The sequence below is a fragment of the Armigeres subalbatus genome, chromosome 2 (assembly GCF_024139115.2).
Source record: "Armigeres subalbatus isolate Guangzhou_Male chromosome 2, GZ_Asu_2, whole genome shotgun sequence".
Lineage (NCBI taxonomy): Eukaryota > Metazoa > Arthropoda > Insecta > Diptera > Culicidae > Armigeres > Armigeres subalbatus.
The window spans coordinates 95,856,600-95,871,686 of NC_085140.1; the positions used below are offsets into that span (position 1 = coordinate 95,856,600).

The 15,087-nt window shown below is 38.0% G+C and overlaps 2 protein-coding genes across 2 annotated transcripts in view; one reads left to right on the forward strand and one right to left on the reverse strand.

The window, feature by feature from the left end:
- The window catches only part of LOC134210175 (WD repeat, SAM and U-box domain-containing protein 1-like), a 67,414-nt gene that overhangs the window by 1,850 nt on the left and 50,477 nt on the right, over nucleotides 1-15,087 (forward strand). Inside the window, exon 2 of the mRNA XM_062686197.1 lies at nucleotides 8,644-8,758. Coding sequence (XP_062542181.1) covers nucleotides 8,644-8,758 — 115 coding nt within the window. The remainder of the gene's footprint in view (nucleotides 1-8,643; nucleotides 8,759-15,087) is intronic.
- Nucleotides 8,726-11,397, reverse strand: LOC134210173 (anaphase-promoting complex subunit 5). Its single transcript, XM_062686195.1, has 2 exons — nucleotides 10,835-11,397; nucleotides 8,726-10,727 (listed from the first exon to the last, which is right to left on the reverse strand). The coding sequence occupies exons 1-2, from the start codon at nucleotides 11,174-11,176 to the stop codon at nucleotides 8,847-8,849; spliced, it is 2,223 nt and encodes a 740-aa protein (XP_062542179.1). The 5' UTR covers nucleotides 11,177-11,397; the 3' UTR covers nucleotides 8,726-8,846.

Sequence of the window (15,087 nt, forward strand, 5' to 3'; positions counted from 1 at the left end):
AAAAAATCCATCCGTTCTTTTCAGAATTTCTTTGGAATTTTTTGAGAATTCCTTCGGAAATTCTTCCTTTTGAAATTGTTTCGGCATTTATTTCATGAATCACTGGAAAAAGTTATTCTAGATTTCCATAAGGAATGCATTCAAAATTTGCCTAAGGAATTTCTTCGGAACTTGTTCCAGCAATTCCTTTATAACATTTTTCGGGAATTATTCCGGAACTTCCTGTAGGAATTTCTTCGAAAATGTCTTCATTTTTCCTAAAGTATTTGTTTGTTTGTTGCTTATCTTTGGATTTTTTTTTTCGATAATTTAATAAGTAACTATACATCGGAAACAGCTTCATTTTTAATAAATTACAAAGGATCTCCTGGAAGATCTACCGCAAAAAAATCTGGAGAAGTATCCGAAGGAAATCTCGGAGGTTTTACGAATAATCTTTTAAAGAAGTCCATGGAGGAATATCCGAATGAATTCCGGGCAGTATTTTTTTATTATTTAAGAAATAAAATTATGGAGGAGTTCCCAAACAAATTTTTGGAGGCGTTTTTAAAGAAATTTGTGTTGGGTTTAGTGTAGGAATTTTTAAATAAACTTTTGAAGGGAGAACTTGAATTGATTTTCGAAAATAATTCCTAAAGGAACTTCTAAAAGATTTTTTGAAAGTTAAATACTTTCCTAGCGAATTTCTAGAGGAATCGATAAAGGTATTTTTGAAGGATTTTATGATGGAATTTCCGAAGGAATTCTCAAAGGAAGTTACGAAGTAAATCCTAATAGAATTTCAGAGAAAATGCATACTGTTTTTTTTTATATAATAACTAGGAATCCTCAAGAATTCCTTTGGAATTTTTCCAAGTAATTTATTCGCAATTTCCTCCATAGATTCCTTTGAAGATTCGTCCAGGAATTCCTTAGGAAATTGCTTTAGGAATTGCTTCATAAAATCCTTTAGGAATTCTTTCGTAATTCCCTTAGAAATTCTTTCGGATATACCCTCCGAAAATCACACGCAATTTTTTTTTGAAATAACGACGGAAAATATTATAGAATTCCTCTAAAATTCCTTCAGTAATTCATTTACAGATTCCTTCGAGTCATTAAAAGTTTGCTTAGGGATTTCTTCGGAAATTAATACGTAGGATTATTTTAGGACTTCCGTCGGATTTTTTTAAGAAAAAAAAACGTTGGAAATTTTATAGAAATTCCTCTAGGGATTCCTTAGCATGTTCTTTGACAACTTTTCCTGAAATTCTCATATGAATACTTTCAGAACTACCTTAAACAATTCCTTGGGAATTTCTACGGGTAATCCTTTGAAAATTCTTTGCTAACTTTAGGAAGAAGTTCTTGGACATTTTCCTCAATAATTCCGTCACAACATTCTCCATTGCTTTTGATTTTTTTCGGGAATCTCTTCAGAAATTAATTCAAAGAAATATCTTCGGAAATTGCTTTTGGGAACCATTCGGAAATTCTTCTAGGAATTCCCTAGAACATTTTTTTTCGAAATTTACTAAAACGATTCTTTCTGATTTGCATAATTTTCCATAGCTCTACGCGGTCTATACTGTCGTATGCCGCCTTGAAATCAATGAATAGATGATGCGTTGGGACCTGGTATTCACGGCATTTTTGAAGGATTTGCCGTACAGTAAAGATCTGGTCCGTTGTCGTAGAACGGCAATATAAGCAATATCAAAAATTGAAAAAAATTAAACAAAAATTTGTGTTGCCAAAATCGAATGGGGTCTGTATCACAGAGTGTATTGAATTTCAATTTTTTTTTTTGTGCATTAAAACCAAGGAATGTAATTGTCGCTGAAAAATGCAAAAAACAAGCGACAAAAGAGAATAGCGATAACTCTTTGTCCCCATCTGCAGGCAGAGGATAAAGACATTGTTGCGTTCCATTTTATTTGCAACAAACATGGAGAGATAATTGTTGTGAACTTTTCAAACTGCGATAACTTGTATATTTCAGAAGTTAACAAATCATGTCAACAGACGGTTAAGTCTATGTCTAATCTATGATAACTGATACTAATTTAACCAAAAACATCATCGGAAACCGACTACTTCTCAAAATGCGTGGCAGGCGATCATTGTCCTATTCTGTTGCAGTTTGGGACAAACGCTTATTGCGAGTTGAGTTTGTCCCAATATTTACAAGAGAGGATAATGTTGTTGTCATTGGCAATGTTGTTATTTTACTTTCCTTGATTAAAACTGGTTATAAAATATGGTCAAAATATGAAAATTGTTGGATAATAAATAACTGCAAGTCATTTAACTGCAATGCTTTTTTTAACTGCAATTCGATAGTTGCAACAGTTTTGCAGTTATCGGACCGCTAAACTTCAAACTGATGTCAGACTCAATGACAGCTGCATTATGCTGCACATTTATATGCACTTTTATTGCATCTGACGTCGATTGACAACCGTTTGAAGTCTAGAATGCGTTGCAGTTATCGAACGGCATTCGTTAACTGAAAAGTAAACATTTTGCAGTTATCGAACGGCTAGTGTACGAGATATGTGACATTCTCTGTGGAAGATATCAGTTTTTTTTTATAAATTGAAAATTTGAAAATTTTGGAAAATGGTTCATTGCTAAATTCCAAAAAAATGGGTCTATAAAATGTTCATACATACTCACATACACACGAATATACACACAGTTCATCGTGTTGCAATATACTGTTGGCCTATTGGCCATCTATCAAAGGTTAACTTTTATTTAAATCTTATAATAGCATGTACATAAACTTAGTGTACACGTAGAGCAGACATTTGGGACATTTGAAATCTATATAACTCACGTGTAATTTCGTGTAAACACAAGCTTCAACCACGGGATAAGAGTAGACATACAGCAGTTTCGTGTACTAAAAAGTTGTGTGCGCCATTTTGCGCCGGAACAAGTTACACGATTCTAAAACACTCCTAAAAAAACCATTTTCTCAAATAACTTTTCAATTTTAAGAGATAGAGCTTCGCAATGATCTACAAAAACGTGTATTTTTGTTAGCCAAACAACTTTGTAGAAGGTGATAAAGATACCTGAAACATAGAAAAAAAGTTATTTTCAAGAAACTGATTTCAGGTACCTTCCACAGAAAATGTCACATATCTCGTACTATATAAGTCATAGGTATGGGGTCTCATTGGCAAAGGAGACACTAAGCTCCTATTTGGTTTCGATTGTTAAGCAAAATTTTTATCTCACTTTTAGGTGGATTAATCATTTTTCAGATTTTCTCATTAAATGGCACTTTTCATATCTAACGTCTTCTCCGAACAAACTACAGCGAAAAACAACCAACACACAATAAACAGAAACGATGCTAAAGCGCACGAAATCGGCAAAAAGCAACACTGTGCAATGGTCGGATTCGTCAAATTTCACGACATAAATCGATAACTCAAAAACCATTAGTGCTAGCGACCCCGTCGAGTCAAGTACGAGACACTGAAGACGACCACACAGTTGTGGTCGAAATACGTATCTGCAAAGATAACTAAAATTAACTGGTGGAATTAAATGGAGAGTACTTAATTCGTCTTAGACGGTTGATTAGTGCTAGAGTTCAGAAGAAAAGATCTGCAAGAAAAGATCTATTTTTGGTGTGAGTTGCCATTATGGTGGCCCTTTTGTGATGCGTTTTTTTAATCTTTTGAGTTATTTATTTATTTATTAACAGACTAAGGCCGGAGTGGCCTGTGCTGCACATAAAAGTCTTCTCCATTCAGCTCGGTCCATGGCTGTACTTCGCCAACCACGCAGTCTGCGGAGGGTCCGCAAATCGTCCTCCACCTGATCAATCCACCTTGCCCGCTGTGCATCTTGCCTTCTTGTTCCCATTGGATCGTTGTCGAGAACCATTTTCACCGGATTACTGTCCGACATTCTGGCTACGTGCCCGGCCCACCGCAGTCTTCCGATTTTCGCGGTGTGAACGATGGATGGTTCTCCCAACAGCTGATGCAACTCGTGGTTCATTCGCCTCCTCCACGTACCGTCCGCCATCTGCACCCCACCATAGATGGTACGCAACACTTTCCTTTCGAAAACTCCCAGTGCGCGTTGGTCCTCCACGAGCATCGTCCAGGTCTTCAGGTCCAGATGATGTGTGGGCACGTTGTATTCGCGGCATTTTAGCAATACCTGACGTATGGCGAACACCTGGTCTGTGGTAGAGCGTTCACCCATAAATCCCGCCTGGTACTGCCCCACGAACTCTCTTGCAATTGGTGTTAGTCGGCGGCAAATCCTTTATTCGTCGCCTAGGTCGTTGCCGATTGTATCGAGTCGTATTATCTTCTATGTCGTTCGTAATGGTTGTTTTTAAAGGCGGCTTAATGGGCCTGCGCAAACCTCCTGTCTTGTCGGAGGGCTGTCGTGTCAGGGCTGTTTAGCGTCCCACCTAACACCAGGACTTGGGCTTGTGCGCTTTGAGCGGCACACGGTCGCTTTGGCGGAGCCTACTTGCGGATACATGCAGCTTTTTATAGAGGTTTAACAGGGCCCTCCTTAGCCGTGCGGTAAGACGCGCGGCTACAAAGCAAGACCATGCTGAGGGTGGCTGGGTTCGATCCCCGGTGCCAGTCTAGACAATTTTCGGATTGGAAATTGTTTAGACTTCCCTGGGCAATAACAGGAGTCTAAGAATATTTCCATAACTAAGGAAGGGCCAAAATCTCACTGTTGGTGGATTAATCTGGGTTTTATTATATCGCTTTACCATATATTTTTGAATTATTTGATTCTTTTCAAAACATTACGAATCCTCCTTCTTCTTGAACAATTCTGAAAAAATTGAAATCATTCACTACAAAAAACCACGGAATGAATAAAAATATTTACGAAAAGAATATAAAAATTGATGAATCTAACTAAACAAAATCGAGCCTCAAACCTCGAAAATTTTCTGTCGCATTTTGGTCTTTGTGTATTTAACGGCTCGTATACATATTGGGAAGCTTGCCAACGGATTTCGCTCCCATGTGATTTCAAAGGGGCGAAATTCACGGGATCTCGTTATGGAAAATTGAAATATCGGCCCCATTGGTAACGTTGGGAATAAAATCCGGCAGCGAGCTGTAGACTAAAGCTAATGGCTCGTTTACACATGAGTTGTAGCGGACAATGCACTGTCCGACAATACTAGCACGATATTAGCATCATGTTAACAGGAATTGTCCTAGCTAATAAGCTAACCGCGGTAATACCAAAACGATTTTCTTGGCAAAAAAATGATTTTATAATATCTTGGTAACTTGGCCCCTGGCCTCCTTATACATCAATAAAATAAAACAAATAAATAAAGTTTATTGCTTCTTGAATGAGTCCTTTGGAGGGCCATATCCAAAGCAGGAATCGCTCCCGATGTGCAAATGATATCAAAAACTAAAAATAGATTATTCTATGAAGTACTCGCTAACTTTTTACCTTTCTCGTACAACAAAGTTGTACCACGCAGTATCATACATAATGACATAATTGGTTTGATTAATATGAATATGTATTCTGACTTTTTTCCCTGTCTTTTTTTTCACAAACTTTGTTTTTCTTTTTTTTATATCGTTGTAATCAGAAGTTTTATAAACGTGATAAGTACAAAAAACCTATATTTTGGACTGTGGTGCGCTGGTTATTCAAGAAAAATGGACAGTAATTCTGCAGTAATCTAATAAGTGCAAGAGTACATACGTGCCACGCATTGCATTTGAAATACAGTCAAATTTCACTTGGGCGCCCGTTAGTTGGGCTGTAGCCCACTTAAAACGAAGGTGGACGTCAAATTATGACATCAACGGCAGTTTTTTTTTCTTTTTCGCAGTTGGCAGCTCTGAATTTCTATTGTATTTGCTGATTTGACAGATGAAATCTCAGCCCAACTAACGAAAGTCTTTCACTAGATGGGCTACGAGTTTAGCTCAACGACCGAAAGTTGACTGTACATTTCTCGCTTAACTTTTCAGAAGGACCTAAGTAAAATATTTTTCTTGAATTAATTTGAATACAGAAATCAATAGCTTTCATGTTGTTCAATTCAAATTAATTCATGGAAAAAATGTTACTTAGGTCCTTTTGAAAAGTTAAGCGAGAAATTTTCTTCTCTACACATCATATAAAATGACAAAAAATCAAGATATTACAGTACCAAAAAACTCTGTAGAAGACAGGACAGCACAAAATTCGAAATGTTCTTTTCATTGAATACTAATTGGCCCAGCAGACGTTGTCCTGCATAGTAGGCAAAAATGCGCGTAGTGAAATGGCTATGCAAAATTTTCTTACGAACCTTAATTCTCGGGTACTTATTCAAAAGGACGTATGTGATTTTGTAAACAAAGATTCAAACGTCGATTTGTCCAATCTGATTGCACTCCCACGCAAACCAACACCACCAACAGGTAGCCGAAGCCTCCTCCTATCTGTCTATGGTGATGGTTTTCGTGGGAGGGCTATCAGCTTGGACAAATCGACGTTTACATCTTTGTTTACGAAATCACATACGTCCTTTTGAATAAGTACCTGAGAATTTTATTTTTTCACGATTTACCTACTCAACTTAACTAATGATTTTAGACTGATGAAATATCATATAAACCCGTCGGAAACTAACGAACGTAACTGCTGAAGAAATGAGGAAAATCCATCCAACCGTTATGCGGATACGAACACAGACCAATTCATTTTTATTATATAGAATTCCATTGCTTCCAGTTCCAAGTAAACCTCTCAAATTGAACATTCTGGAGATAACTTCAACCACTAGCCGAATCAGCTGGCAGGAACCAAAGCGCAAACATTGCGTAATCCATTGATGCGATTGATGCCGAGTGTGTGTAGGGGAAGTAGGGGTAGCACGCCCATAGGGGTTAAAACGCGCCACCCCTGAATAAGGTTAAATATTCCCATTTTGATTATTTTCAATAGTCTATACGATAAAGCAATGAAAAATATTGCCATTGGATACATATATTTCATGATTTTTCTCTAGTTATACATGAAAACTCGAAAAACGATTTTTGCGTGTTTTGATGCAATTCTAGCTCGGTGGAATTTAGTCTTTCTGTCGCTGTTATACATTGATAAATTAATAATTGAGCCATGAGCCATGCTGCTTACTCGTGTTCTTTATGTTCCACACGAAATCGTCGTCAAAAATGGTTTTAAAACGATTTTATGGGCCTTCAAACTTCTGAGGTCGGTGTGGGGCATTACGCCCATGCTCATTTCGTATGACCGAAACAGCTGAAACATTCGGTTAATTGCCTTAATGTAGGCAATTAAAATGAAAATCAGTACGATAAGCACATGCGCGTTTTAACCCATCCACTGGCGCATCTCACCCCGCATGGTTTCAAAATCATTTTTTTCGGGTGCTTTTTAAAAATCAAATTTCTGTGCAATAAAATGGACAATTGGATATCTGTTATCGGTAGTCAGTCGCAGATATGCTGTTCTTCAGTATGCGCTGATGAAAACTGGCTGAAATGGTGGTTTTCATTGATAAAAATGGCATTTTCCTTAACGTGGGCGTCCTACCCCCAGTTCCCCTACTATGTGTATCAGAATAAAACCCTTCTGCATCTTCGCATGCTGAAAAGTGATGCCATTCAGAACTCGATATCCAGCTTCCAGCGGTCCAGCTTTAGTAAAAATGTACATGTGTCAGAAAAACTTAAAGAAAATGTAGGTAGATGGCAGAATGAAATGAAAGCAAGTTTTTTTTGGAGCACCACATTCTCTAACTGGTTTCACAATATGTAGGTATTCAACCAAAGATGGTTTGCTTAACCAGAAATCCGGGCTCGTTCACCCAGTAAGCCGTCAACAACTGATCTCAGAGGCCAAAAATCAAAAAGTGTTGTTCCCACAGCTCTGCTTTACAGATCCAGCTTTAGTAAAAATGTACATGTGTCAGAAAAACTTAAAGAAAATGTAGGTAGATGTCATAATGAAATGAAAGCAAGTTTTTTTGGAGCACCACATTCTCTAAGTGGTTAGAGGTATTCAACCAAAGATGGTTTGCTTAACTAGAAATCCGGGCTCGTTCACCCAGTAAGCCGTCAACAACTGATCTCAGAGGCCAAAAATCAAAAAGTGTTGTTCCCACAGCTCTGCTTTACAGTTTGTAGTGTGAACTCCACCAGTTACGAAGTAAGTAACTTATACTAAATGATTGGAATCCTGTTGTCAAACAATATATCAAAAGATACTAGGGTTCAAACTAACTGTTAGATGTAAAGCAACGTTGTAATCGTGCAAACAAAGTCACGCAATCGACAAATAATCGAACCCAAACCAGAGAAATGAGAAATATTTGTGGGGAGATCACTGGAATGTGTCAAAGGGAGTGATCCTGTACAGTTTCAAAACTTGTTTTCATTGAGCCTAGTTTTGGCTTCAGAGTTAACGATGCAGTTGCAGGCCTTTGGTGTCCACTTGCCGTGGCAGTAAACAGGCACTTAAAATACCACATTAGCGGGTTAAAAAAGCAAATCATTAAGTTTTCATGTGTATTTCATTAAAGAGCGGACTAGGAGGCTCTTAGTCCCGTTCAGTATGAATCAATCCCATTTTTGTCACATTTAAACTCTATTTAAGTAAATATTTATTTCTCATTTTCAGTGACAAGACGGTGCGCGTCTGGCGTTGGGTAGCCGGTAACGGATTCTGCGAAGAACCATTCTCACCGCTGTTAGGCCACAAGTATGGAGTGACGAGTGTTCGCGTTTCGCCCAAGGTGAGCAAAAAAAAAAAGAAAAATGGTGTGTTCGGACTAAATAACCTCTGACCCAGTTCTTGTAAGGAAATCATTTTTGTACATTATATTAGAAAAACAGTCCCAAATACTCACGTGCAGTCGGGTACTGCTCCTCGACTTGCCGAAACTTGTAGGCGTACTTGTTGCGTTCCTCGTGCATGTCCATTTCATTGTAGAACGTGGCCAGAAATATGTAGACATCCTTCACCTTGACGTAGCATTCCAACTTCTGGAAATGTTGAACCGCTTGCTCCAGCATGGGTAGACATTTGCCTATTTTTGCAAGCTTGTTCGCCGGTGTCTGCTCTACCGCCAGAATACATTTTACGAAAAGGAACAGCACTTTTGCCCTATCATAGATGCCACCATTGGCGAGGATGTTCTCCAGACATGTGCGGATTGATTTGAGGGCTTGGTGTGGCAGCTTCATTGTCAGCAGAATGTGCGTGAAGTGCATTTCGATGATCGCTTTTTCGTAATCCAAGTAATTTTTGTTGGCAATGGCGAGGGCTTCATTTAGAACGTTGACAACCTCCATTTTGGTCGTAGCTGTGGATATAGTAAGGAGGTGGGCATTCAAGATAAGAGCCCTAGTACGGGTTAGCGGCTCAATAGTCTCATCATTCAACAGCTTACGGAGCAGCAGATCAGCAGAATTTACGTTCAGACGAGCTAATGCTAAACGTGCCCGCTGTAGCAGAGACAAGTGCTTATCTAAGGTATACAGTTGGTAGCAAGCATTACTGGCATCAGTCCACTCTCCTCGAAAGATTGCCTGCATCGAACTGATGTAGTGATCCACGATCATCCATGATCTGGACAATGGATATCGAGGGAATCTCCCTCTAGTATGTTTTAATACGATCAGTGCAAGATGAAACTCGCCTTGAAGGGCCAACCAGATAATCAAGGAGCAAAGGCTCTGGCAGATTCCTTCTCCATTATACGTTTTTCCCAAAGATTTCAGGTCTGAATTTAGCAACAACTGCGAGCAAAGCGAAGATACTTCATTTTTGCCGTACATGGCCCAGAGGGCAGCACGCTCCGATATTCCGTTGGCGATCAGATCTATCATAGATGTTTGACAATTGAGGATGTCACTTTTAAGAAGTACTTCAAACAATTTGGCCGGAGTGTATCCCGTTGCAGCAGATGATTTGACCAATGATTGGATTCCTAGCGAAATAGAATGTACCAACGTGATCAGTTCCTTATTGGCTATATTTTTCTCGGAGAAATGAGGTTTGCTGGAATCTAGAAGACAAAGCCAGGCATGCGCTAACTGCAGACAGATTTTATCGCTATTCTCCTGGGCAAGCATAATACACTCTCGAAGGCTTGCAAGAGCTTCCTCGTTATGATTAAACTGCGCATGAAGAATTGCCAAGTTCAACGCGGAGTACTGATATTCCTTGCTGTCCTGAGCTAGAGCCATCGAGTTCAATGTACTCCTATCGAACGAACGATGAAGGGCATCGACGGCATTGAAGAAATCCCTTACACGGGTACTGTTCAAATAACTAAGGAAGTATGCTTGCGAATACAACGGATGGTCATGGACGATCTCGTTCAGTCTTGTTTGCATTTCCTTGGGTTGCAGAGCATCCATCTCATTGCTCTGTAGCAGCGTACTTTGCTGCGCAACAAACAGCTCTGCTTGCTTCGTGGACCACTTGGAACTCGAATTCCGATCCTTGTAAACTGCTTGAGCTTCCAGTTTCATGAAACTTTCACTATTTGAGAACGCACTGCTAGAAATCTGCACTGCCCTCACGCCTTTTTCGTAATAGGCAACTGCATTCCGATAAAGAGCCATAAATTCCGGGAAATTCATCTTGTCCAGCGTGACGAAAACACGACGCAAATAAAGTCCAACAATTCCAATCTGGTAACTATTTGCATTGTCCGTAGTTAGTTTTTCTATTACGGTGTACAAATCAAACAGAATCTGAAAATGTATGAGAAGTTTCTGATCACGGTCCGCCCATAAAGATATGTGCAATTCATTAAGCATGAAATTTCCCATCGATTAATTAGGTTATCACATATACTAACCTCGATTCCAACGGTCTTCAACATCCTCATCAGCTTCTCAAACTCCTCCAAATGGGCCCGATGGATTCCGTACTGCGGCGAGGTGAGCAACCCATACAAGTCTTTGTACGCCATGTCTGGGTACTGAATCAGTTTGAGCAGTAGGAGGCAGAACTTTCGCCGGTCGCGGGCCGTAAAGTCCGGCTTCGGAGCTTTCTCTGCCGGCTTTTTCAACGACAAATATTCCTGGATCAAAAATACCACAGCCAGCTTGTGCGGCGTCAGAATATCCATCTTTGGGGCGGTGCTGCACTGGTTCGGCAACCAGAAACCGACCGTCTCTGGCTCTTTCTTGGCACTCATTGTTGTGGACTGTTTTCACAAGCGGGAATAACTACCAGCCACAGTCATCAATTATTCACTAGAAAATCGATGGCGAATGTGAATTACACAGGAAAATCCGTATGAAAACCACAGAAAAGCCAGAAAAGCGGAAAATATCGTGTCTGTTGTGTTCTACAGAATTAAAATTTCTTTTGATGTTTGTATTTGACTTGATTTTGACATTTCTTTGCCGGCTGATATCTACGCCGAGGGAGTGCACGTTTGCTCATCGTTGCAAGATACCGTACAGTGTCGATATTCACACATTAAACAAAAAATCATTTCGACAAATTCACATTGCTTTTGCTATTTAAATATTTTCGTCATATAAATATTTTATTACAATAAATAAATTGTAATAAAAATTGATAATTTTATCGGAACTGAATTTTTGTGTATACAATGTAATGTATTGTATCGGCCTTAAAAATATTTAAAAACTGTTAATTCTGTCCCCACCTGTCCCCACCAATATTTTTTTGAGACCCCCGGGAGCAACAAAATAAAATTCGGATAATTTTGAGAATTTTCAAAACATTTTTAACAAATCCGAGGTTGTTTTTTCAATATTTAGTTTCTACTAGTCGACCCGGCAGACGTTGTCCTGCATAGTAGGCGAAAATGCGCGCTGTGAACTTCCCATGGGAAATTTGCATACAATTCTAGTTTTTCACGATTTACTCAACTTTACATATGATTTTCACATAAGAAAATAACATATAAACCCGTCGGAAACGATAACCAACATATCTGCTGAAGAAATGGAGAAAATCCATCCAGCCGTTTCCACGTTATGCGGATACGAACACAGACCATTTCATTTTTATATATAAGATTATCCCCCCCCCCCTTTGACCTTCCGGAGACCAATAGGACAAAATTAAATATTTGTAACGGCCTAAGGCTCTTTTAAAATATCTTTCTTTTTTTCATGTAGATATGTATACATTTATTTATAAAAAATAATTTAATAATATAATTAAGGGTCTGTTCAAATATTACGTAACGCGAAAAATGTTGTTTTTAAGAACCCCCCACCCCCTCGTAACAATCTGTAACAAAATTTAGAACTACCCCCATCCCTATGCGTAACGCGTAACAAATACATTTTTTTTTGAAAACATCTTGTTATTGGTAGAATTTGAATCACGATACGATAAATTATTATTTTTTGTGTGTTTTATGCTACACTGCCAAAAATATCTATATAAGATATATGTGTCGCCGTTATAAATTTTTGCAATAGCTTCACCCTAATATAATCGATATAGACCCGGATAAAAATGTACTATTGGTTCAATAGTGTAAACAATTGAATTACCATACAATGTACGGTATACAATAGGATATATTGTTTCTTGATGGTTGCACAGATTGAATCAACACTGAGGATACAATACATCAACATATTTCTCTAATGTAACAATACTTGCAATTGTTTCTGAAACGTTTTCGTACATAAGATTCATACATTGATAATTTTTTAAATGTTTCTTCACATTGCATATAACCTATATAACAATATTTGCCTCATAGCGCCAAATATGCATATTTTCCCTTTAAATTGCATTGTTGAACAGTAAAGCTGTCACAACTGAGAAATCAAAAATCGTATTGTTTTACTATACAAATACAATACAATCCATTGTATTTTGAACAGTTTTGTTCGGATATTTCAACAATATATTAACCATACACTCTATTGTGTGACTAAAAAAAATGTATGGAAAAATCTCAGATTTTGTATAGTTACGATACTTAACAACCCGTACATTCTATTGCGAAAACTTCATTTACATTTGAGTAAATGGTTCATAACAATGCATTCTAATGTATTTCTATGGTTTCAATTACAATATAATCTATTGCCAATTTAATGTTATTAATAGTAGTGTTACAATAAATTGTATTGTTATTCTACTGTATTTTTTATTCGGGGAACCACACATAAATTAAATAATTGCTAATTCGAGATCACACATAAAGTTTATTTGGATATATATTTTATAAGTAGTTCGCGTGGAGAATGGTTATGTGTGCGCTGATAAACATAATAAGTTAAATCTATGGATTTTTGCCAATAAATATGTGTGGATTTTTAGTAGTGTATTTTGATGACAATAACTATTTTTTGAGAAATTTAAATATTTTTTCTCAATTGTTACGCGTAAGGGAAGATCCATTAATTACGTAACGCAAAAATTGGGCATTTTCAACCCACCCTCCCCCCTATGTAACACTTTTTGTATGAAACGTCTGAAAATTTTGTATAGATCGTCAAACTTAGGCCACCCCCCCTCAAAGCGTTACGTAATTTGTGGACGCTCCCTAATTAAAATTAATTAATTTCGTAAAAATTAATTTCTCGAAGGATCCCCACCCCCTATATTTTGCGTAACAAATCGTAACAAAAATAAAACAACCCCCCACCCCCTAATGCGTTACGTAATATTTGAACAGACCCTAAATAATTAAATTCAAGACAAAATTTTCAAAACGACTTATCTGCTTTTGTAAACAAAGATTCAAACGACGATTTGACGAATCTGATAGCTCTCCCACTCCCACGCAAACCAACACCATCAACAGGTAGCGGAATCCTTCACCTACCTATTGATGGTGTTGGTTTGCGTGGGAGAGCTATCAGATTCGTCAAATCGTCGTTTGAATCTTTGTTTACAAAAGCAGATAAGTCGTTTTGAAAATTTTGTCTTGAATTTATAAATATTGGAAAAAAATAAATACCCTCCTTTAAATAAAACTTGAAATTTTTAAATTAAAGTTCTGGATGAACTCTCGGAATTGACCACCTTTAAGGATGTTCCGGATTTCTCATTGAACACGTTCTTCACTATTGTGGATGGTCACGAAAAAGCGAAGCATTGTTCTTTTTTTTAAATGTGGGTTTCGTGCAGTCATGTGCTGGGACGTCATGTCATGTGTATTCGCCCAGTGCACGTTGAGGAAACCGAGGAAACCCGATTTCAAAGGTGGAACAAATTAATAACACTAGAATTGAGCCGCATTGAACATTGTGTTGGAATATCAGGTAGTGTGCGACGCTTCGCTATAGATCGAAGATGGTAAGGAAGCAGGCGCCAGTTGGTTGTAGTTGCTCTTGGGTAGATTAAGGAATATTGTTATGGTTGTATTGTATATACCTATTGCTGAATAAGGAGAACTGCAACTGCACAGAGAAAAAAAAAGTTGGGATTCCAACATTTTATACTTTTTATTTTAAAAGTAAGGATAATCTGGTAATTTTAAGTGCTAAAATAATTAAATTAAATGTAAAATATTTGAAATGAAAGTTTTTTTCTCGGTGTAGAACTGTGATTTTCACAGTGATCTCAATCATAACAAAAATTATAAAATAATCAAAACAGCTTAGATATTTCATATTTCTGGCAACCATGCCAACATAAAATAATATAACTGGCAGCTAAAGATAATCTGTCAGAACAGCAACAGAAATATTTGAGAAAAAAGTTGTGCACCATCAGCAGGATTTTTTCTATGGGCGAAAAGGTTAACAGAACCTGAGTTACGGAACGATCGTGACACACAAGAGGGAATCGGCCCGACTACAACAACGGCGAAATAATCTACCGGACAAAGTACATCTGGCTGCTGATGAAACATCCAAGCTCGGAAACACCCAAAACGGAATCGCTCCACCGGTGGGTGCGGAAGAGGCAAACGCTGAGCAGAAAATATTGATATAGTTCCTCCGACGATGATGACTTTGACGGAGAGGTTCAGTCTATATGGGTATCCTGGATTCAATCAGCTGCACATGAAAGCAGAAATAGGACTAAAGGGTGATTATGGGAATCCACTTTCGGAGGAGGCACTGTCCGATAATATGGCTTTACGGGTAAGCTTGCAAT

Coding starts and splice junctions, on each gene's coding strand:
- LOC134210173 (XM_062686195.1), bottom strand. CDS start 11,176: ATGAGTGCCAAGAAAGAGCCAGAGACGGTCGGTTTCTGGTTGCCGAAC. Junction 10,728..10,834: donor TGAAGACCGTTGGAATCGAG/GTTAGTATATGT, acceptor ATACATTTTCAG/ATTCTGTTTGATTTGTACAC.